This window comes from Beauveria bassiana, assembly GCF_000280675.1.
Source record: "Beauveria bassiana ARSEF 2860 unplaced genomic scaffold BBA_S00001, whole genome shotgun sequence".
Classification (NCBI taxonomy): Eukaryota; Fungi; Ascomycota; class Sordariomycetes; order Hypocreales; family Cordycipitaceae; genus Beauveria; species Beauveria bassiana.
The window spans coordinates 150,103-172,834 of NW_007930836.1; the positions used below are offsets into that span (position 1 = coordinate 150,103).

General features: G+C 53.5%; 10 protein-coding genes across 10 annotated transcripts; 4 read left to right on the forward strand and 6 right to left on the reverse strand.

The window, feature by feature from the left end:
• Nucleotides 1-124: 124 nt before the first annotated feature.
• BBA_00051 (uncharacterized protein) lies at nt 125-925 on the forward strand (the record flags this gene model as incomplete). The annotated part of the gene is made up of 1 exon (XM_008595148.1): nt 125-925. The coding sequence occupies one exon, from the start codon at nt 125-127 to the stop codon at nt 923-925; it is 801 nt and encodes a 266-aa protein (XP_008593370.1).
• Nucleotides 926-1,253: 328 nt separating this feature from the next.
• Nucleotides 1,254-2,673, reverse strand: BBA_00052 (polysaccharide export protein (CAP59); the record flags this gene model as incomplete). Its single annotated transcript, XM_008595149.1, has 3 exons — nt 1,254-1,675; nt 1,765-1,993; nt 2,068-2,673. The coding sequence occupies 3 exons, from the start codon at nt 2,671-2,673 to the stop codon at nt 1,254-1,256; spliced, it is 1,257 nt and encodes a 418-aa protein (XP_008593371.1).
• Nucleotides 2,674-3,358: 685 nt separating this feature from the next.
• BBA_00053 (glycosyltransferase family 39) lies at nt 3,359-5,779 on the reverse strand (the record flags this gene model as incomplete). Its single annotated transcript, XM_008595150.1, has 3 exons — nt 3,359-3,756; nt 3,812-5,447; nt 5,519-5,779. 3 exons carry the CDS (start codon nt 5,777-5,779, stop codon nt 3,359-3,361), a joined length of 2,295 nt encoding a protein of 764 aa, XP_008593372.1.
• Nucleotides 5,780-7,423: 1,644 nt separating this feature from the next.
• On the forward strand, nt 7,424-8,020 carry BBA_00054 (endoribonuclease L-PSP; the record flags this gene model as incomplete). The annotated part of the gene is made up of 4 exons (XM_008595151.1): nt 7,424-7,466; nt 7,541-7,554; nt 7,647-7,850; nt 7,904-8,020. 4 exons carry the CDS (start codon nt 7,424-7,426, stop codon nt 8,018-8,020), a joined length of 378 nt encoding a protein of 125 aa, XP_008593373.1.
• A 128-nt stretch (nt 8,021-8,148) lies between these two features.
• On the reverse strand, nt 8,149-9,371 carry BBA_00055 (ARP2/3 actin-organizing complex subunit Sop2; the record flags this gene model as incomplete). Its single annotated transcript, XM_008595152.1, has 3 exons — nt 8,149-8,189; nt 8,242-9,066; nt 9,149-9,371. The coding sequence occupies 3 exons, from the start codon at nt 9,369-9,371 to the stop codon at nt 8,149-8,151; spliced, it is 1,089 nt and encodes a 362-aa protein (XP_008593374.1).
• A 715-nt stretch (nt 9,372-10,086) lies between these two features.
• Nucleotides 10,087-10,737, reverse strand: BBA_00056 (uncharacterized protein; the record flags this gene model as incomplete). Its single annotated transcript, XM_008595153.1, has 3 exons — nt 10,087-10,205; nt 10,272-10,350; nt 10,402-10,737. The coding sequence occupies 3 exons, from the start codon at nt 10,735-10,737 to the stop codon at nt 10,087-10,089; spliced, it is 534 nt and encodes a 177-aa protein (XP_008593375.1).
• Nucleotides 10,738-11,942: 1,205 nt separating this feature from the next.
• On the reverse strand, nt 11,943-13,002 carry BBA_00057 (uncharacterized protein; the record flags this gene model as incomplete). Its single annotated transcript, XM_008595154.1, has 3 exons — nt 11,943-12,483; nt 12,537-12,797; nt 12,866-13,002. 3 exons carry the CDS (start codon nt 13,000-13,002, stop codon nt 11,943-11,945), a joined length of 939 nt encoding a protein of 312 aa, XP_008593376.1.
• Nucleotides 13,003-13,699: 697 nt separating this feature from the next.
• BBA_00058 (diphthamide biosynthesis protein 2) lies at nt 13,700-15,286 on the reverse strand (the record flags this gene model as incomplete). The annotated part of the gene is made up of 1 exon (XM_008595155.1): nt 13,700-15,286. The coding sequence occupies one exon, from the start codon at nt 15,284-15,286 to the stop codon at nt 13,700-13,702; it is 1,587 nt and encodes a 528-aa protein (XP_008593377.1).
• Nucleotides 15,287-16,483: 1,197 nt separating this feature from the next.
• On the forward strand, nt 16,484-17,740 carry BBA_00059 (FAD binding domain containing protein; the record flags this gene model as incomplete). The annotated part of the gene is made up of 1 exon (XM_008595156.1): nt 16,484-17,740. One exon carries the CDS (start codon nt 16,484-16,486, stop codon nt 17,738-17,740), a length of 1,257 nt encoding a protein of 418 aa, XP_008593378.1.
• Nucleotides 17,741-18,214: 474 nt separating this feature from the next.
• BBA_00060 (MutS domain V) lies at nt 18,215-22,010 on the forward strand (the record flags this gene model as incomplete). The annotated part of the gene is made up of 4 exons (XM_008595157.1): nt 18,215-18,619; nt 18,692-18,839; nt 18,891-21,283; nt 21,336-22,010. 4 exons carry the CDS (start codon nt 18,215-18,217, stop codon nt 22,008-22,010), a joined length of 3,621 nt encoding a protein of 1,206 aa, XP_008593379.1.
• Nucleotides 22,011-22,732: the final 722 nt, after the last annotated feature.

A 22,732-nucleotide genomic window follows, 5' to 3' on the forward strand; every position in this document is an offset into this window, starting at 1 on the left:
AAGATGATGAAATAGAGCCTCACGGGTAAGTCAGCATCTTCGCGACGGCAGAGAGCAGCGACAGCGTCTGTATTAGTAGCACGTTTAACATTCAGAGGACGTTGCATGTTGGCTTGTTGCTGCCATGGAGCAAGAGCAGCGCCTCTTGAAGAAGAAAGACAATCCAGCTGCCGCCACGGTTGCGACCAAAAGCGCTGAAACCGCCGAAACCTCGATCGCCATGCCCGAGTTCTCGACGACTGAAGCACTTACGACTAGGAACACGGACGAAGGGTGTTTAGGCTCAACCGACAGCGACAGCGACAGCAACAGCGACGGCGACGATGACGACGATTTCGCCGACGACCCGGAAGCCGTCGTCTACGAGCACCACTCTGCCACGGGCGCCGAGCTGCTCGCCCGCATCCGCACCGCCCTTGCCATGCACCCCACGACGCCCTTTGCCGAGGTACGTCGCTTCCTCGAGCACAACGGCAGCGTGATCCGGCATCTAGTCACCATGACAGTGCCGCACCCAGACCAGTACGTGATGGAGCCCACGACTGGCGCGCTGCACGAGCCCGCGGTCCGTGGCGCCAAGAAGGCCACGGCCAGCGGCGGCGGCTGCGAGACCCCCGTCGCCGTCGCCATGCTCGACTGGCACTCGCCGCTCATTGACAGGCATCTTGCCAACATGGTCTTTTACGAGCGTGAGCGCAAGACACTTCGCTTCCGGGAAGTGATGCGCAAGTACCGCCGCGGCACGCACTCGCGCGGGGCGTACCGCTGGCTGCGCGCCCACAGCGCCACGTCTTGCATCTGGGACGACGAGCAGAGGCGGGCGCGCGAGAGGCGGCGGCGGCGGCGGCGGTTGAGGGTGCAGCACCGCGGGAGTTGGTTGGTAAATGAGGTGCGTGCGGACGGAGACGAGGTGATGGAGGAGTGAGGAGAAGGGGGGCAGAGAGAGCTAAGTACTGTGGTGCTGATGCGCTTTTGAGGTTAAAACCTGCAAGCAAGACCGGTTGTAAGCGACGTGAGTTTTTCATTCCGCCAGTCAAAGTCTTGCACCTTTGTCGGTGTTGATTCTTGCCCTTCTTTCAGAATGTTTTGTGAATTTTTCCTTGTATTGTATTCCGCATATGCAGCATACGAATGTGCAAAAGACCAGAACCCTAGATGCGTTTTATGCTCGATACGCTTTGCAGCCCATTGTAAGTAATTCCAAAGTCAAAAAGAAAATAGCCCATCCTTTTATTGTCCAAATCTTCTCTCCCTCACACATGCGCCCAACCATTCTCCGCCAGGACCTGCATCTCGTTGATGAGGCAAAACACGCCCGGCTCGTGCCGCGCCATGTCCTCCTTTTGCCACTCCGCGACGCGCGCGCGCACGACCCATCCCTCGAACGAGACGCGCGTCCAGCGCTTGATGCGGTTGGTCCAGAGGCCAAAGAAGATGTCGGCGGCGGCGACCCACGAGGCGGCGCCGTCGGCGGGGTGGACGGCCTGGTAGGCGGGCAGGCTGTAGCCGACGCGGACGCGCGGGTTGACGTAGACGCCGAGGGTGCGCGACAGGGGATTGTCGGCGTGGATGAGGCAGCACTCGGAGCCCTCGAGGTGCTGCAGCGCGAGGGAGTCGGGGATGCCGCGAAAGCGCAGCTTGGTGGGGGACACAAAGGGGTCTGCGGGCATGACGACTGGGACACGCAACGGTTAGCACAATGGGTTTTCCAGTCTTCCTTCCTTCATTCTGGGGCCTGTTAGGGGGGGCAAGTGGCGAGCGTACCGATGCCGTTCCAGCAGCTCGTCACGGGGACGGCGTCGTGGTTGTTGACGAGTGGTGACCGCGACTCGCGGGCTTTGAAGTACGGCCAGGTCTGCATTATATGCGCGCTGCCTTCGGCGTCGCGCAGCGCAAAAGTGTCATAGTACAACGGCGGTTTCGCAAAGTCAAGAGAGCAAGCGGCGGCATATGCGCCGTCGTTGGTATCCATCAACGTGACGATGTCTTCAGTCTGTATACCGGCCGTCTGGTGTCAGCAAGCTTCATTTCTCCCGAGCAGATTGCCAAGTCTCATCATGTCCTTACCGTAAACACGACGTCGTTGAGAAATAACACCTTGTCAAAAGTGACGCCCTTTTTATATAGATCGAATAGATCTTGCAGGGTCTTATTCCGCAGCTTGGCCAGGTACGGTATGCGTCGGAGCTCCTTTGCCCCCCTCGGCGTCTCGATCCAGCCCGTCTCGCCCTCGCCCTCGGCGGCGGCGCCGCCTTTGGCTATTTCGTCTGCGTGCGTCACGTCCGACATGACCACCCTGTGCGGCACGCCGCGGCTCTCGAGCTGGTGATCCAGGTCCCGGAGCGCCTCTTTGCTGTCGTCCCAGCTGCCGCTCTCGTGCACGCTCACAAACACGTTGGCGGGCCCAAACAGCTCCGTCAGCTCCAGCACAGCATTGTTCCAGTGCGCCTTTAAGAGCTCGCCGTTGTTGAAGTGCATGCCGGCAATGTAGACGCGCTCCTGCGCGGCGCGGCGGCGGCGGGGCGCGTACCCTCGCTCGCGGGCGAGGTGCTGGTGGATGCGCACCACGTCGTACACGTTGAAGAGGACAAAGACGACAAGGAGCAGACGGATGGCCTTTCTGCGGCCGAGGCGCCGGAGGTACAGCGCCGTGGCAACGGAGAGCAGCACCATGATCGGTGGGAGCTTGCTGGGCTTGTTGGATCGATTTTAGAGGGGGCTGGATGGAAAAGCTCGCGTGTGTTGTCGAGAGCAATGATGGTGGTGATGCTAGGTACGCGGCGGTGGTGTTTGTAGTGGTGGTGAGTTTTGAAGAGGCATTCGGGCCGCGGGTTGTGCGACGGCGCAAATGATGCCTGGCTTGGTTCACATGAGGCCGATTGGGGAGCCTCGAGATGGTTGAGATGGTTTGATCCGGGGAGTTGATGCCAGGCTGTCACAGACGAATCTGGGGAGACTCGAGGGTCAAGCAGCTTTCGCCCTGACTAACTTATCTGGGCGCCCAGCCTTGAGCTGTCAGGGCACCAGCAGCCCCTAGGCCACTGTGGAGGTAGTGCTCTTAGTGGAGTTTATGTCCAGGCGATGCATTCATTCATTTGGCGCATCAGCGCATGTACGAAATTGAATCTTGATTATTGGACAGAAGTTTCGTATTACTACAGGCCACTGTCGAATACATCCCTTAATTCTTCTCTTATACATGTTCGCCAAAACAACCCAGTCTCCGTTTTAATGCAAATCCCATTCCCAGCAAACAACGTACTCTAGATGTGAACATCATGAATTGGCCTGCTCCAGGCACCATTTTCTATAAGCTTCGGTACAATGCCCGCGCCTAGGGTCGATTCAGCCGAGCAAGCTATTTGGCAAAGTGCAAGTCGTAGTTGAGCCACTTCCTGGCCTGCACCTCGGCAACAGAAAGACCGGGGTAGCCATAGGTGAGCGGCAGGTAAAAGTACCAGCCGCCTGCAATAATAGCGGTCACGACGCCAGAGGCGATCCAGACGCCAAACAGGCTCTGACCAGCAAAACGCTCCTTGGCGGTGAGGCTCTTATGGCCGGGCCGGTCGGTGTTGGGAGAAGCGCCAGTGGTGAAGACAAACTCGACGAGTGAACCGGCTACCAGACAAGAGGCAAGGTGAGCTGGCAGATAGTGGTGCAGGAAGAGCTGGCGACCCATAAGGAAGAATGGAAAGTAGTGAGTAGCCCAGCAAAGCCAGAAGAAACCGGTAGAGTTGTAGAGCTTGGAGCGGGTGCCTGAGAATACAGTTAGCTGTGCTGCAACGACAGTGTGCGTGAGACGTCTACTTACGGCGATCCAGGGCGTCGACACCACGGCGAAGGGAGATTTGGTCGGCAAGAATGATACCGGCATAGATTGCGAGGAGACCGCTGGCAAACCACCAGCCAAGAGGGTTGCCGACAAAGTAAATCTGCTGGCGAGTATCATTCTGGGTCCAGAAGCTTACACCACGGAGCAGGAAGGGCCATTGGTAAGGGTGACTGGCGTAGGGGTGGCTGCTGGTCAATTTGCTGTTGTGGTAGAAAATGGCACCCTGAAGCTCAAAGTACTTCTGCAGGAAAGGCATGTGCTTGACCTTGCGCGCGGGCTTCTCGCGGCGGGCGTCCTTGGGGTCGAGTGTAGGGATGTCCTCGGCGATCCAGATGTTGGAGCTAGGGGGGATCTGCTTGTTGCCGTTGATTTCCTGCTGTTTATGACCCCAATCGGGCAGAGGCTTAGTGTGAGTCCACATGGCGACTTTGCTCGGGAAGTGAATCAGCTTGAAATGGCTGGCGACTGTCTTGAACTCTTGGTTGGCCTTGCCATTCTCGATGCGAATCTCAAACAGAGTGTCGTTCTCGCGGCTGCCGAAAGCATCCTCCAAGGAGACGGTGGTAAACTCCTGGTTGGTCGGATAATAAGGAGAGGCGACGTCGTGGGAGAGCAGGACCGTGTCGGTGACTACGTGCTTGAGACGGACTACGGCATTGTTGAGGACATTGACGCCAGTCTTCTTGTCGTCGCTAGAAGGCAGAATCTGCCAGTAGTTGTTGGTATCGTTGAAAGGGTATCCGGTAACCTGCTGGCCCTGGCTAGAGACGCGGCCATCTTCGTAGCGGAGAGGGTACTTCTCATCATGGCTGTGGAGGTAGGCCTTGGTCTCCTTGTGACGAATTGTAATGGTGTCATAGTACTGGATATCGACAGCATTGGCGAGCATAACATTGTCGCTGAGGGTCTCCTGGAAATCGGGAGTCATAAAGTCGTCGCCGGGGCCAGAGCGGCTCAGAATGGCAAAGTGGACTTGGAACCAAAAGAGGTAGAAGAGAAAGGGCATGACAATCAGGCCGAGGGCACGCGCAGCAAAGTGCTTGATGTAGACAGGTATGCTGAGTGCGCCGCCAGCGCGCTTGATGTCAAGCAGCTCCCAGAGATCAATGATGACGGCGGAGCCAATGGCGACAAAGGCAAAGGTACCAACGTACTTGGTGGACATGTCGCAGGAGAGGGCGAAGCCGGTAAAGATGAGCCACTTCCACCACTTGCGACCGAAAGGTTCGTGGCGCTGCTTGTAAAACTTGATGTAGCAGAGCAAGCTGCACGCCATGGCCAGAATCAGGGTGGCGTCGAGGAGGATAAGGCGAGTCTGGCCAATGTGGGCATTGTCGAGGAGAACCAGGATGGTGGCGATGAGGCAGGCGGGCACGGTGTAGCCAGACTCCCACATGATGAGGTAGGTGACAGAGACAGTGAGAGCACCGAGGATGGCGGGCAGAGCTCGGAAGGCGACGTAGGGCACCTTGTTATCAATGTAGGAATCGCCAATGTTTTCAAACTTGAAATGACCGTCATAGCCGACGAGCCAGCCCATGAAGGCGAATAGGAGCTTGGCGAAAGGCGGGTGGACATCGAAGAAGTATGTACGCTCGAGGTAATAGGAGGCGAACTATAGCGGGAAGCAGAGTTAGCTATGAGAGCTTTCGCGTTGAAAATGGTTGGCGCAATGTTGGAGCGCACCTTGCCAAAGTGAACTTCGTCAAAGACAACCTCGTTGGGGTGGCTGATGCCCCAGAAACGCGTGATGAAGCCGAGCACGGTCATGACAGTGAGGGAAATGGCGTGATCCCATTCGAAGCCGGCCTTCTTCTGGGCCGCGGCGGCCTTGACGAGCTTGTCGAGCTCTTGGTTGTCGTTGGCTGTCGTGCCGCCAGCCACTTTTTTGGAAGAGCCGACATTTCGTTGGCGCAGAGAGCCCTGGGGCGTTGCAGAAGCCGCCATGACGCTGACAGTGAGTGTAAGTAGAATTGCACGATTGATGATGTCCCGGCGTTGGGGCGAAACGAGGGGAGGAAACACGACGGCGACGGAGAAGCGTGGCTGTCGTTACCTCCTTGGGGATAGCTACCCACCTTGGAGTCAAGAATACACGACAAATGGCAGAAACGCGGAAGCAGGAGAAGGGAGATTGTATAGTAAAACAATATAGAGAATAAGAAAAAAAGATTAAGAGAAGAAGAAGAAAGAATGACGCGCAAGACCACGCGCACTCAGCACCGCAATGGAATGTATATGCGATGAACCTCCTTTTTTCGCGAACTGGCGCACGACTGGATGCAAGTTGAGACCGTGTCCAAGCTGATGGGGGCTTTAAGACAGCATTGACAGCCCACCAAAAAGCTGTCAGAAGCTCTGGGGCTGGTGGTACTTGGGCCTCTGTGATTGGTTGTCGGGATCAAGTGTGGAGCCAGCTGGGCCTTTTCCAGGGGTAGCCAAGCTTCTTGGGCGAGCGAGCTGGCCGCTGATGAGACTTTGCATCGCCCTGTCTGGGGGCGATCAATGTTTCTACTGAAGATGCCAATAGGTGCATTTACAGGTAATCAATGTATGGACAACATATGCTAAAGTGTGCCGAAAATTGTCTCGATACGTGAGTTGCTGCTTTTGGTAGAGCCACGTTTGATCGTATCAGCCACAAAATGGCGGTGCAGCATTATAATACTTGCTGACCTTTGCGGTCAGACTGGGTTCAGCTCAACATCATTACCTAGAAATGATGCCGTGTAGCCTTCCATCGTGATGCGGTACGTTGGCCGGATCGTCGGCCCATGCTTCCCGTTCGAAAATGTACATGACACCGTGGTATTACACTTTTCAGTCGCAGCGCATCCTAACGCTTGAACGAACTCTGCAAAGTCGTAATACGATTTAAAAATAGTCTCTAACTTGTCCCGCCGATCTAGCAGCTGGGTCTCTTCTCCGATCATTGTTACCGGGCAGGCGACTCGGCCAACAGCCCGCGGTCCTTTTGCTACTTTTAACCACCTGCAAACTACCGATCGATAACACACAAACCCCTCCCCCAAAATCTGTACATAATTGACATTACACCACAAAATAGGTCCTTTTCCCACCTCGCGAATCTTTCATGTAATAGTGTGGTACAAGGAACCCATTCACAGTGGGCCGCTGACTTGGGCCGGCAGAAACCGTCCTATCGCGGGGCAGCTTGAGGGGGCCCAACTTCGCAACGCTCATGGGAGACCTGGAATGAGCTACAAGGCGGGGCTTCGCTGCCTCTGGTCCGCCGCCGGAGCTCGGAGCGCCCCAGCCGTGTTTATCTGAATTCACCTCTTTGGACCCCCAAGCAACTACAAAGGTCTGATACGTCCCACGTTGGTAACTCTGCATTTCTTCTTTTCCCCTCTTCGTCCTCGATCCTAATCCTCCTCAAAATCAACTCTAACTTTTTTCCACATCACCCAGGTACGTCCAATGCCCGTGATCATTGCGCGCATTGCCCCGCGACGACTACTCGCCTGGAGCTTCACTCGTCCGCTCTTGGCCGCCTCGTCCACTTCTTCTTCGTTTGCCGCCGCCGCCAGACTCAATCGCTCACCAACCTCTCCAAGATTCACATCCACCATGTCTGACCAGACCATCATCTACACCAAGGACGCTCCGGCTCGTAAGTCATGCTCTGCCCATGCCTATCCACCTGCTTGCCCACCTTAAGCTAACCTGCCCCTCCCCCACCTCTAGCTGTCGGTCCCTACGTGAGTTGCAAACCACTATCCCGGCCGCTCGTGCGGCATGACATCGCTGCTCGTCGCTGCCAACGACCGACTAACCTGCTCTCCCGCTACAGTCTCAGGCCATCAAGACCCCATTTGCCATCTACTGCTCCGGCGCCATTCCCCTCAGGGCCGACGGCAGCTTTGTCGGCACCAATATCACCGACCAGACCACTCAATGCTGCGCCAACCTCAAGGCCGTCCTCACCGAGGCCGGCTCTTCCATTTCCAAGGTCGTTAAGACCATGATCTTCATCTCCGACATGGCCCACTTCGCCGTACGCCCTCTCTACAATCACGCCGCATAACGCTTGTGCTGACCACCCCGCAGGAGATGAACACCGAGTACGAGAAACACTTTTCCCACAAGCCCGCTCGCAGCTGCGTCGCCGTCAAGACCCTCCCCAAGGACGTCGACGTCGAGATTGAGTGCATTGCTCTTCCGTAAACGTAGGCTTTGTTCGATAAATAAAAGCATGCCAATTCATTATTACGATACGACTCGAGTCCTCAATTTGACATGTTTCATTGTCTAAATGTGGTAAACTTTGTCTATCTAGCCAATGAATGGCTTGTCTAGGCGTTCCAAATAACGACACGACCGTCGACACCGCTGGCTGCGATCAAATTAGTATACAGACATCATACTTCTAAGCGTTTTCGACTCACAAGAGAACTTGGTCACCTGCCCGCCCGACGACTCGTATGGTCGAATCGTAGTGATAGTGTTTTGGTGGGTTGTCTTGAGCTGCGTATCGTCCTGAGCTTTGCCTTTGAGGTCCATCTGTCTGAACATGTTCAGAGCAGACTCCTCACGCTGCACGCCTGCACCGGCTCCCTTGGCCTCCACTGTGCCGGCAAGCTCCCAGCCGGACTCACCACCCTTGAAGCGAAACGCCTCGCAGTCGTAGCCGGCGGCGATGATCTCATCCTCTGACTTCCAGAGAAGGCTCTTGAAAGGCAGCAGCTGGGTCGCGACGGTCAGCACTGCGCGGGGCGGCTGCTCCGGGCCGGTGGGGTAGACGACTGTGATGCTACTATCGTGGGCCGCAAAGGCGAGAGCGTCACCGCTGGGCGAGAAGGCGACCGAGTGCACCCACCCGGCCGAATTGTTGAGGAACTCGCCGCAGACCGTGTTGAAGGGCAGGCGCTCGCCCCAGACGCTCGGCTCGGGCTTGGCGTCCATGCCCTTGATGAAGCCTGAAAAGACGCGCGCGTGGGCGTCGGTCGAGCCGGCGGCGAGCAGCACCGAGTTGGGGTGCCATGCGACGCTGGTAATGGTGCTGCGGATTGGCTTCTTCAGGTGCTTGGACACCCACCAGTCGTTTTCCTCCTCAAAGTAGCAGACGGCGATGACGCGGTCGCCCGAGCCGACCGCGAACTTGGTCTCGGACGGCGACCAGCGCACAAACGTCGCCGCGCGGCTGATGCGCAGCAGCACCAGAGTCGGCTTGTATCCGGTCGGCGAGGGCTCCCAAACAAGGGCGTTGCGATCTAGGCAGGAGGAGAACCCGCGCCGTTAGTCTGCGTCATAGAGGTGGTGGGTGATGGTGTCCGGTCAAAGGGGCCACGGTACCTTGCGAGCAAGTCACAATGCGGCCACTGCTGGGCGCAATGTCGACGCTGGTAACGGTCTTGTCATGGCCCTTGAGCTCATCCTTGAGTTTAAAGGCGTTGCCGACCTTGCCGTAGAGCTCGATGGCCGTGTCTCGTGCCACGGCGAGGACGCTGTGATCGGCCGAGAAGGAGTGGTCGGCGATTGGGTTATGGAACAAGTGATGTACTTCGGGAGCAGGCATCTTGAAACGATTTGATCGGAGGCGGGCGATAGGAGTAGCTCTCTACTATCGCAGGAAGCAGGGTCGGGCAAATGTTGGATGATGAATGTGCCTGGAGCTGGGCTGCGTTGACAGCGGGGTTGGTGCATTACGTACCGTTGTTGCTGGCGCTGGCGCTGGAGTCGTGAAGACCCACACCCATCATGACTTTGCTTGCTTCAGCAGCTGTACTCAACGAGATCGATGACTTCTCATCTGGGTGCGATTAGGAACCCGTATTACTGATTTTACTTGCTAAAAATACCGCTGGAAGTCTTATGGGAGACTCGGCAAGCCGAGTGTCAGGAGGACCCGACTGCTAAGCTGTTCTGGTGGGACTGACACGATCTCATTCGAAGAGTTGAAATTGGAGAAATAAATGTACATGAGCGAAAAGCGATTAGTGCCAAACTAAGCTCAGTAAAAACAAGAATTGAAGACGTGTAGGACATTTGTGTCACTGTCGAGGCGGTTCATGTCTGGAGAAGTCGTCCTTTAAAATTTCAGTAGCATTATTGCCAGACCATGTGGGATCGAGTCAATTTATCAAAATCACGCCATGCTGACAGGCCATGGCTGACCGAGTCGTTGGTGGGTTAAGACAAGCAGAGAATGATCATGTATCTGAAAAGACAGCACATGGAGTAGATGAAAACTAAAAGCCAAACGACCCCGAGAAAGCCGTGCTCAGATGTTGTCATGCCTCTGTGCTGTGACTAGAGATGGCCTCGGTAACGACATCATGAGGAACGAGCCTCTGGTAGTCTGGCTCAGCGTCGAGTTCGGTGTCGAGTCTCACCCATAAACCGAGCGAATCTATGCCAACAGCCAGCAACGGCTGTCCATTCACTATGTATTTCCGAACATCCAGTGCTCTCTTACCCCTGTCATCCTGACCACCGATTTGATTGGTGTACAGAAGGACAGCAAGTAACTTAATATGCAAAAGTTGTTGTTGATACTGTAAAAGCTATCAGAATATTTTCTCGTATAAACTCTGCGAGGACGGTACCTTGATTTCTCTAGTGACGGGGAAGTCCGGTGGCGTTTGCCCAAGTATTTGGTCGAAAAGATAATCCATCTGGCTCGCGAGTGTAGAAATTCGGCGGCATATTCGCTTCCTGTCGTCCTCGCTTGTAGATTCGAACGTGCGTGTTGCCTCATCCGGGGGGTGGTTGCAGGGGGTTCGCCTGGGCTCGCCAGCCTTGAAGGAGCATTCAAGGCACCAGGGTTCGTTTTTCTCATCATCGCTCGGGTTTGGCATGACGACTTCATCCGTCTTTTCAACATAGGAATTGTCATCCGTCTTTTCAACATAGGAATTGTCAAGCTCCATGATGTCGGCCATTGTTGATGTGCTTTCAAGGTCGTTATTGTATAAACTAGTCTCCGCGATCGTTCGCTCCTCACAGATGGGCTAGCTGTCAAAATGTTGGGAGACGCTCAGGGCTTTAAGCTTGCGCCAAGAATAAATTTAGTCATATCTAGGCAGCACTGTATGTGAATCACTCACCCTTGTGCTACGGTTCGGAAACGAAGTGCTTCATCCTTAGGCCACATTCATCTCCTCCCAGTTACGCGAGACTTTGTCATGCAATGTACGAGAAAAGAGGAGGGCGGGAGGGAAGCAAGGCATAAAAGCCAAGCTACTTCAAGGCCTGATTGTAAACTCGATCAACTCATCAAGAAGCAGAAAGGGCCGTAGATGGCTATCAGATGGGTGCCATAAAAGGGACGAAACTCTACGCGCTATGTGCGCCGTTCGTAACGTTTCACACAGCCAATAGAATCAAAACATGGTCATTGCTGTAGTAGAAGGTAATATGATGCAGGATTAGCCGATCATTAACCAGCAACGACGTAAGCCGAATAAGGTCGGTCACTTGCGCGCGACAAAGTCCCTGAGGCTGTCCCCAGAGTCGGTGTTTAGCTTGTCTGCATGTGAACGGATAGAACGCACAACGCCAAGGAGACCCATTTGTTGGCGGTAAAAATTGAGGGATCTCGCCAACACTATCTGCCATGTGCACCTTACAAGACCTGGGTGTCAATGTTTGGAGCCGAGAATCCGTCCCCCCCCTCCCCCCGAAAGTACATTTACGACCATACTCTGCTGTTGCGGTTGCAAATTTTCCATGAGAACTCCCATGACTGCTCTGGTACATTCGTTGGGAGCATTGTCAACCGACTCTTCGGCTTTCTGAAGCTCGCTGCCGACCCGCATCATCGCGTAGTCTTGTATACGTGTAAAGTCCCGAAGAGGCAGGTTGATTTGCGCTTCGAGGAATCAAGTCAGAGACCACTTGGTAATGCACCTGGAGTTCTGTGCTAAAGGCATAGGAAACGGCCGAGCGAACCAACAGCGGTACTCTACGCGGCGCAAGCAGTGAGGAAACGCCGACTTTACTGAGTCACCTGTTCGGTGATACAATGCGTCCGTGAACAGCAGTATTACTTTCTCGCGGCCGACGATCTACATGTCTAGCGTGCAATAAGCCTCCCAAACTCCCTTTAATTGCTCCCCAGCTATTCATTGAATAAATCCCCCAACGCCTATAAGTTCCAAAAGGCAGCCACAGCGGCAAGAATGCAAGCCCAGCATGCCAGATTCCCCGTCCACATCGACGCCGCTGTATTTCCGTATAACTGCTTCGTGTATCCAAGTGTCCGATTCCATAAGGGTGTCCCGTTTCGGCTTGACAGCAGAGTATCTGATCGAAGCTCATCAATTTCTCCAAGAAAGCTGATCGTGATTGGGCCTCCTAGGTGCACGTTGTTTTCACGATTGCCGCCTGGTCGGTCTCCTCCCACGAATGTGCCACTGATTCTCAGAGACGCAGACCGGTTGTTGAATTGTCCGCTCACAAAGGGGAAGCTCGTGACGTTGAGTGGGTTGACGTTTCTGCGGGGAGGGTTCACGATGGATCCGCGAAACTCGTCGCTCGAAAGACACTGAGAGCAGTTGAACTTGAGGCTTTGGAGCACGGTAGAGTTTCGCTGGCCGCTGAATGAGTATGAAGTTCCTGAACCGTGCGTGCTCTCCAGCTGCCAGTACGGTGGCGCTGCGCCAGTCGGTTGGGGGGATCTGTTCATGCTGCGGCGTGTCAGCATAATTGGCCGTGTATACAGATTGCTCTTTAGACATACTCGATAGAGTCAATATTCTGGATTGAGTTGATTGGCCCATCCGCGTTATCGTGCACGGGCGTTATGTTGAGATTGTTGGCCCAGTATCGCAATGAGAAGATGAGTTCATTGTGCCCTTCCACATATGTATTGGACTTGACAATGGCAAGAATAGAGTTCTCGTAGGTAACCTCTACCGGCTCGGAGACTTTTGTGTCCTTGTCTGTGTTTTCTTCAAACTCTGTTGGTTCTATGCGAATCGTTGTTGAGCCGTTGTAGTAGCTAAGCAGATGTCAGTGATGACCTGGGAAGCCATCCGCCGGCAGGTGCGAGAATGGGCTTTAGCTTACGAGCCTGTCCATCGATAAAAGTAATATGGTAATCCAGTGATATTAATTGGTCGGATATTCGAGTGCAGATCAGACAGCCATTCCTGGGCAATCGCCGTGGGGGAGAAGAGGAGCGCAGCGACATACAATGCGAGCATATTCTCAACGCAACAGCAATGCAAAACTACACAAGCATATTTCTTTCAGGATTCTTTCTCTTCCTCAAACAGCTTTTATATAGTGCCATGACGATCTTCGGGTCTCCGCATTAAAATAAACCACTGCAGGGGTTATATCACAAAGAAGCCAAAGCTGAAGCACTTAGCGGTGGGGAAGGCAGGGCTGAAATAGCAAATTCCCCATCATCTTTTTCAGCTGCCAAGCTTTGAATACTTGACACCGAGGTTGGGTTCGTTGATTCAACATGCGAGTACTGGAAAAGGCAGCTTGAACTGTTCAATCAGAAACCTCTGGCAAAAGATGATTAACAGCTCAGCTTTGGTGAGCCTCGCGCTCTTCCGCACGAGGCAGCCTTGCGGCCTCACAAGCCGTGATGCTTAAATGTTAGAATTTCAAAGGTTCTCAGACAAATCCAAGGCAAGCTTTCACAATTCAACTCTTCCTCATGGTGAATTCATGCCATCTGCTTGTCCGCGACTTACGCGAACAAGCACAGTGCTTGTGTTCTGATTGCACAACTATGCAAGGAATGGGCAGAATCGCGGCCAAAATTGATGACGAAGCTTTTGAAAGGAGGTCAAGGCGTAATCACCTCCATGAAGACATACAACTCATGTAGTATAAAAATATTTTTGGGTATAATGTACGTCCCAGAAACCGATGCGCCGCCCCATGCTAATGCTTATCCTGATCTTCATCGCCTACTCTGTAGCCTCTTGCGATGCCACTCCTGCCCTCCTCGATCAGAGTGCTAGCTTCTTGGTCAAAGTCGGTGCCCAGCCCTTGCCACGTCCTCTGCGAGCGCAGAAACTCTGCGCCTGGGCTAGCAACACCATTGATACTGGCAATCTCGCCTGCCGCTCTCGAAATGAGAGTTCCGGACGTCTTTGCTTCGCCTGTTTGAGTAGCGCCGCTGCTGGCGGCCGCTGAGCGGATTGCCAGGCGCATTGGCCGACTATGACTGATGAGTCGGCCGGTGCGGAGGTCATATTCAGGCGGCATGGACTCGTCCTCGTCGATCTCGTCACTTGCTTGGGCATCGTGGCCAGTGCCGTTTTGCGCTGAGGTGTCGCCGTTTGTTTCAGGCTTCTTCTCTTCTACCTGGAGTTTCTCGATGCCTCCCCACCATTCATCTCCCCAGACTCGGTCCTCTACGTTCATCAGCGCCACTTCCATTTCAAATGGGGTTACTACTGGCCGCCAGTAGCTTGCATCATCCTCTATCAGGCCGCTTTCCCAGCAGCCCACCACTACCCAGCCCTCAATCTCCGCAAAGTTGGCCAATTTGGCTGGATTCAATTTACCAACAACAATCGTGTAGCTTTTCTTGCCCGCCTTGTCAATCTTTGCGCGCAAGAGATCGATCGAGGGCAAGAAGTTTGACACGGACAGCGTATTGACCAATATTCCAATGACGCCAGCCGATGCAAGCGACAGGACTTTGGCGAATCGGCGTCGAAGAAGGCCGGCAGTTTGAATCGTGGGGTTGTCGATGGTCAGATTCGAGGGCGACGGGATGGACAGAATATGCAGAGAAGTGAATCTAGAGCTGAGTGCTAGAAGCAGCGACTGCGGTGGATCTGCAATGTGGAATAAAGCGTACTCCTTCAGTTGATCAGCGTCCAACTCTTTGCCGACGATGCGCCGGTTCGGTAACACGCCAGCCGGGTCCCTGGTTGCCTCTGTAGCAATAATCCCCGAGTAGCCGCTTTCTTCCAGCAGTCTCACCACTGGTGCCACATGACTTTGATATGTCAAGTCAGCCATGACAACCACTTTGCTGGTCAAGTCGCCGAATTCCCCGCGAAATGATTGCAGTACAGCGTCATGATCCAGCTTGTGGGTAGTATATACGTATATCACTGGAAGCCGGCTCGTCGGACTCAGACACGTTCGGCCGTAGTGCACTGCGACTTGGGCATCGGCATGCTCTGCCGCTACTTCGTCAACGCAGCAGGCGCTATAGCTCGTATCGGCGAGAATAGATATCTTTACTGGCTTCTTGTCCTCGTGACGTGCTTCTAAATCTCGATCCAAGATTTCTGCGACTCGAGGAGCATCGACGAGCATGTGGTCCGGGAACTGAAGAGCAACTTTCGTCCACTTGCCAACCAGCAGCTCCGTAACAGTTCGTTCGACATCGTAGATTTCGCGAATCTCGTCGTCGCTGAGGGACGAGGTCGCACTGAGCTCGGCAGCGACTTCAAATATACGATCATCGGGGGTAGAGAGAACCGGCGGGGCAGCTAGTTCGGCTGACATGTTGCAAAAGCCTAGGTGCCCGGTTAACCTGTTCCAGTGATGCTCGCATGATTTGGCTTGATGCAATGATGCAAAAATCTTTTGGCGGGGCAATGTTGCACTGTGCGAATGCGGGGTCCGGGTGCGAATGAGCGCGCCACACCTGGTGCTAATACGATCAGCAACCTGACGCACGCAGTTGGGCATGCAGTCTTTGGAGCCATGTAACCTATCGCGATTCTGCTGGGTACTTGTGCATATGGATTTACCAATACAGATATTCGTATGTGAATCCGAGTCACAATCGCTGCAAAGTATGCCCATTATGCCATGTAACGCTTCGGCCGACTGCGCGGGGCAGCGATACGAATTCCCTAATTGGGACAGCGGGCGTAACCAATGCGGCCGTTGGCCAAGGATTGGCATTTCTTTTGCTTGCTTGCGTGCCATTTGCCGACACAAATCTCGGTCTTGTTATAGCCATTCGAGGCACATATAGCTGCGAGTCTGCATGACCGACATGTTTGCCCTGGTACTTGCCCTCACTTTATGTTGCAGCGGCATCTTGTCAAATAAGCTGCTTTTTGGCCGTTGTTCGCGAAATGGTCATTGACCAGGAACTTGATGCAGCCTTACAAAACCCTCAAAACATTAAGCTGACGGATTCGAACCTGAAAGTCAACGGAGCTCCTAAGTAGGCCGGCAAGCGGGTGTACCCGCCGGCATGAACCCCTCGTGTATCGATATATCCCTTTTCGGATGCGTCACAGTGTTCCGCAGAGGTCTGCGGTTAGGACGAAGTACCCGTCTTCTTATCCTGCTAGCAATGAATCCCACGGTGTTTACTCTTCGGCTCTCTCTGCTGGACTCAATCTTATTCACGTTAATAACACTATCCATGTTCCAGGATCATGAGATAATGTTCAAGGATTGCACCTCAAGTATCGCAATCAAGCAGCGCCTTGAACAACTCTCCACTCACCCGTGAACGGCATTGCGTGTCTGCACTGAGCACACATGTTCCCGAAATGGTACCCGACGTCATGCAGAACAAATAAAAGGGGCCGCTGCCGAAGCTTTTGACCCAAGTCATCAATCACTCATCTTGATCATTGTCGCGCCAGATGCCGTCCTCGTTTGGCTTGCTTCCCCGACACTCTTTCTTATAATATTTATTCCTCCCCCAACTCCATATATATTCGAATCAAGCGCAATACGATGCCTGCTGTCCCCTCGTCCTGCCATTTCCTCTCCAACAAGTCGATATTTGTCATTGGAGCTGGAATTTCCGGCTCTGCCTTTGTTGCCAGTCTCAGAGCGATCTGGGACCACGAGGTTGCTTTTCCTCAAGTTACTGTGTTCGATCGCAAATCACGAGATCATGAACGATGCGGAGGCTATAGCTTATCTCTTGTTGGGCATGACGTTTCAGGGGGCCTTGTCGCTCTGAGCAAGATGGGGCTTCTCGACGACGTATTGCGCAACGCTGTCGCTGGAGTGGACGGCGACGGTACTTTCAAACTGTGGTCAACTGATTGGAAGGAACTCGCAGGGCGCCAACGCGCGCCAATAAGTGGAATGCCCACGTCCAGTGTACGCATATCTCGAAATGAGGTCCGTCGAATACTGCTCGAGGCCGCCCAACTGGATAAGGAAGGCGCCGTTCAATGGAACACTCGATGTGTTTCCGTGTCAAAGCTGCCCACAGGTCGAATGGCATTGCAAATCACTCGTTGCGAAGATGATGAGGCTAGAGTTATGGAGTGTGATCTCGTTGTTGTCGCGGATGGAGCCAATAGCAAGATCCGCGCCCAATTACGGCCGACCGATCCGCTCGAATACACGGGAGCCGTTATGCGTACCGGCGTATCAAGATTTCCCGGGCCACTTCCCGAGCAGATTGGAAGGAGTTGGGGCTTTGTGTTATCCGGTACAGGCACGTCATGCTTTGTGTCCCCTGTAGGAGAGAAAGATCTGCAATGGGCTGTTGGGCATTTGGAAGACAAGACATCAGGAGACATTACCGATCTTGATGACGCAACCCAGACCATTCAGAAAGCTGCAGAGCTTGGTTCAAAAATCGATGAGCCGTTCAAGACAATCCTTTCACTGACTGATCCAGCTACGGTGATGCGCATGAATGCCCACGACAAGTTGCCGTTCCGGCATTCCGGTTTTGAAAGTATGCCGGTCATCTTTATTGGTGATTGCAATCACGCCCTCAGCCCCTTTGCCGGATACGGCGCAAATCTTGGGTTGAATGATGCATGGGATCTTGCAGAGCAACTCGTCAAAGGCAAGGTACTAGCGAAGGCGATTGAAGCTTATGATGACATTAGCTTTCCACGCGCAAACAAGATTGTGACGCGTGCCCGAAAAATATTGCGGGCTGGCCATAGCACTGGTTTGAGATATTTTGTTTTTCTCCTTGTGTTGGCCATCTCCAGGACTCTGCATCGGATTTTGAAGAAATGAAACCATCTATTAGGGCGTAAGACCATGCCACCTCTCCCATCAGCTGGGTTCTGCTCTAGGTGATGGGGGTGGGTGTACCACAACCACTGCGGCATCTCTGTGCCACAACGCTCAAGATTTGATCATGTAGTTTCACAAGAAAAATTTCTCTCATATTACAACCTTCATGGGGAAATCTCAGGCGATAAAGGGGATGCCAGGGTTGTGGGGCGTCGCTTTACGCGAGACCCTGGCCAGAACGCGACTTTGTACGCGCCAGCTTAAAGTGGAGGGTGCTCGTCGTGCTCGTCCATCCATCTCCTCAGTCATCACTCCATACTTTCTCAACATTGTGATTGTCAATTATATTGTGTCCATGTCCAATCGGCTTCTAATTTGACTTGCATGACGTATACTTAGGCGAATACTCTCTCTGCTGTGTTTGCCAGCCGCGCGTACATACAGCAAACGCGTTGACGTGCAAATTCGTGCATCATGGCCGGCGACGACACCAATCCTACGCGCACTCCGGCGCGACAGCCGGCAAAGGCTGCAGCATCGATATCCTCTTCCGCCAAGCAAAAGTCAATCATGTCTTTCTTCCAGAAATCATCGCCGGCTGCGACGCCCTCGCCAGCTGCACGCAAACAGGTCTCTTCTGATCCCAGTTCGTGTCTAAAGGAGACAAAGGCCAACCTCTTACCAAAGGCGAAGTCTGCGCAGAAACTCTCGACACCTGTGCCTTCGAGCGACGCGTTAGAACCCAGCAGCTCGCAGGAGAATCTTGACGCAGTTTCTCGCAGCAAAAATGCACCCAGCTCCCCAACCATGGCCCTCAAAGCGACGCCCAAGCCTCGATCAGCGCTCAAGGACTCTGCCGGTAGTAGCCCCGGAAGGAAGGTAAGTCAAGCACAAGAAACCATTGTGGTAATTTGAGTTTGCCTAAAAACACTACCTAACAATTTGCTGCAGTCACGAAAAGCCGTGAGCTATGCAGAATCCTCGGAAGACGACGAGCCTGTGTCGACCCTAAACCGCCGCCGCACTAGGACGCGACCGGTTCTGGACGACGAGGACGAGTACGGTGATGATGGCTCTGCCGAAGTGCAAGATGACGAAGGTGAGCCTGAATGAACCTTTCGCAACTGGACAAGTCTAAATAATCCCACAGATGATATTGACGATTTTGTTGTTTCGGACGAATCGGACGGCGACACCCCTAGGCCTAAGAAGAGGAAGCGACCATCGCAACCGGCCAGCGCCCGAAAGCGATCAAACATCTCGCCCCCCGCAAAAGACGAGCTGAGCGATCTAAATGAGGACGAAGTCATGACCGACGTTCCGCCACCGGCTAGTGCTAAGCAATGGAACTATGACCCCGAGTCCGCAGAGAAGCGCCCCGTCACTACCCCAGCTGAGCGTGCTGCCAAAGACCCAAAGAGAAAGGAAAAGGCCTACACAAAGGAACCCGAGGAACGCTATTCTTGGCTCTCTAAGATAAGAGACAAGGAGAGACGCGAGCCAGGAGATCCAGACTACGACCCACGAACTATTTATATCCCCCCTCTCGCTTGGAGCAAATTCTCCCCATTTGAAAAGCAGTACTGGGAGATCAAACAAAATCTTTGGGACACAATCGTTTTCTTCAAAAAGGGAAAGTTCTACGAGCTATACGAAAACGATGCCACGATCGGCCATCAGGAATTTGACTTCAAAATGACCGATCGCGTCAACATGCGCATGGTCGGGGTGCCGGAGAGTGTTCTCGACCATTGGGTGAATCAATTCATTGCCAAGCAGTACAAGGTTGCAAGGGTGGACCAAATGGAAACCAATCTGGGCAAAGAGATGCGCGAAAGACAAGACAAGACTGGAAAGAAGGCCGACAAGGTGATTTCTCGTCAACTTGCCTGCGTCCTGACTGCTGGAACATTGGTGGACGGCAGCATGCTCCAAGATGACATGGCTGCGCACTGTGTTGCCATTAAGGAATCTGTTGTAGACGGGCTCCCTGCCTTTGGCATCGCGTTTGTCGATACAGCTACTGGCCACTTCTTTCTGACCGACTTCATCGACGACGTTGACTTGACAAAGTTTGAGACGTTCATTGCACAAATAGGTCCGCGAGAAATGCTGCTCGAGAAGTCGCATCTCTCGACCAAGGCCAACAGAATTCTGAAAAACAATACCAGCCCTACCACAATCTGGACATATTTGAAACCGGACGTTGAATTTTGGGATGCCGACACCTGCAGACGTGAGCTCAACGCTGCGAATTACTTTTCAACGGAAAAAGGGAGCGAGGGCTCGTGGCCAGAAGCTCTTGAGAAGGAAAAGGACAATGACCGAGTCATGTCGGCGGTTGGTGCTTTGATCTGGTATCTGCGCTTTCTCAAATTGGAGCGACCCTTGCTTTCCCAGAGCAATTTCTCCTTGTACAACCCCATCCAAAAGAACGGCACTCTCATTCTTGATGGCCAGACCCTGATCAATCTCGAGATCTTCTCCAACTCTGTTAACGGCGGCAGCGAAGGCACGTTGTTCCAGCTTCTTAACAAGTGCATCACACCCTTCGGCAAACGCCTTTTCCGACAATGGGTCGCCCACCCTCTACAGAACATTGATAGAATCAATGAGCGCTTAGATGCAGTGGACATGCTCAACAAAGATCCATCTGTTCGTGAGCAATTTTCCTCTCAGCTAGTGAAGATGCCTGACCTGGAGCGTTTGATCTCTCGAATTCATGCCTGCTCGTGCAAGCCAGAGGACTTTGTCCGCGTTCTGGAGGGGTTTGAGCAGATTGAGTACACCATGACCCTGGTTTCTGCTTTCAAAGGCAGCAATGGCTTGCTTGATCGCCTGATCTCTGCCATGCCCGACCTCGAGGAGCCGCTCGCCTACTGGAGAAATGCCTTTGACAGACCAAAGGCAAAGCAGGACAAGATTCTCATTCCTGAGCGCGGCATTGAGGAAGATTTCGATGCTAGCTTGGAGCGCATAGAGACTATAAAAAGCCAGCTTCAGGAGCTGCTGGCAGACAAGAAGGTGGAGCTCAAGTGCAAGTCGCTCAAATTTACCGACGTCGGTAAGGAAATTTACCAAATCGAAGCACCCAAAGCGACCAAAGTTCCTTCCAGCTGGCGCCAGATGTCGTCCACCAAAGACGTGAAGCGATGGTACTTTTCAGAGCTGACAGCTCTCGTCCGTGAGCTCCAGGAAGCCGAAGAGACTCACTCACAATTGGTCCGTGACGTCGCTGCTCGCTTCTGCAAAAAGTTTGACGTCGACTACGAGCTCTGGCTCTCCGCTATCCAGGTCATCGCCCAGCTGGACTGTTTGGTCAGCCTGGCCAAGGCATCGTTGTGTCTGGGCGAGCCAAGTTGCCGCCCACAATTTGTAGATCAAGACAGAAGCCTCGTTGAGTTTGAAGAGCTGCGCCATCCATGCATGCTGAGCACGAATGGTGACTTTATTCCGAACGACATCAAGCTTGGTGGCGAGCAAGCCAACATTAACCTGCTCACGGGCGCGAACGCTGCAGGCAAATCTACAGTGCTAAGAATGGTGAGTGCATTCGTCGAATCAGTGAGAGATGAGTCAATCTAACGTGGAACAGTCTTGCATTGCCGTCATCATGGCGCAAATTGGCTGCTACGTACCAGCTATTTCCGCAAAGCTCACGCCTGTGGACAGAATCATGTCGCGTCTTGGTGCCAACGACAACATTTTTGCATCGCAGTCTACCTTTTTTGTTGAGCTTTCTGAAACCAAGAAGATTTTGTCCGAAGCCACTCCCCGATCACTCGTCATTCTCGACGAGCTTGGTCGTGGCACAAGTTCGTATGATGGTGTTGCGGTTGCTCAAGCTGTACTGCACCACGTGGCGACGCACATAGGCTGTGTCGGGTTCTTCGCCACGCATTACCATTCTATTGCCACAGAGTTTGAGAACCATCCGGAAATCAGAGCCCGTCGCATGCAGATTCACGTCGACGACCAGGAGCGCCGCATCACCTTTCTCTACAAGTTGGAAGATGGCGTTGCCGAGGGCAGTTTCGGCATGCACTGCGCCGCCATGTGCGGCATCTCCAACAGTGTGATTGAGCGCGCCGAGGTGGCAGCCAAGGAATGGGAGCATACAAGCAGGCTCAAGGATTCTCTGGATAAGGCAAAGACTGGGTGTTACATTCCGCTGGGTATCCTCAGCGATGTGGGCAATCTGCTGGGCGACAAGGGCGAGATCGGCGATAAGGGTATCGATGTCCTTTTGCGTGCTATTGAATGCCTGTAGCAGACTGGAAGAGAAGAGGGAGCAAATGTACTTATTCCGATGTATGGCAATGGTTCGGCGCTCATGTTGAAAGAAGAATCTGAGCACCAAGGTAGAGACGGGACTTGGCACTACTTAATCACCTTGAACGTATCAATTAAAAGCATGCTCACTCTACTGGCTCTCGGCTGAGCAACTATTGAGCGCGTCTTGCTTGGACGCTGTCAGACTTGCGCGAATCAAATTATTGAACTGTCAGCAAACGGTAGAAGCCTTTATCTAAGTCCAGGAGACGGCAGCGACGGGGTGTGGCATTCTTTCACAGGATTTGCACCGGGACCCCCAGTATATGCGACATTTCTTCTTGTTGCTTCCCCCCGTTCAACTTTACGCCGGTTTAGTCCGCGGACAGAGCTTCTCAGGCGGACGCTAGGCTGTGCCGGAGTCTATGATGCACAAGTTCCGTGGGCCAACGGGCATTTTTACGGGGCCTTGCCTCGGTTTTGCGGGTGGGGTGGGGGGGCCACGGACCGGGTGGGGTCTCATCGCTCCGGGATTCTTTCTTTTGAAAAAGTCCGGCGCCGGATAAGAGTGCTTGCATGAGACGTATCACCGTGCACGACTTTGAGCCTTCTAGTCCAAATCTAATCACTGGCTGAATTATAACAGTTATCGTGCCCATCGATCCCGGTTGTGTCGGCAGTGGCGTATCGGGGCACCCGTAGAAAGTCGTGGATACCTAT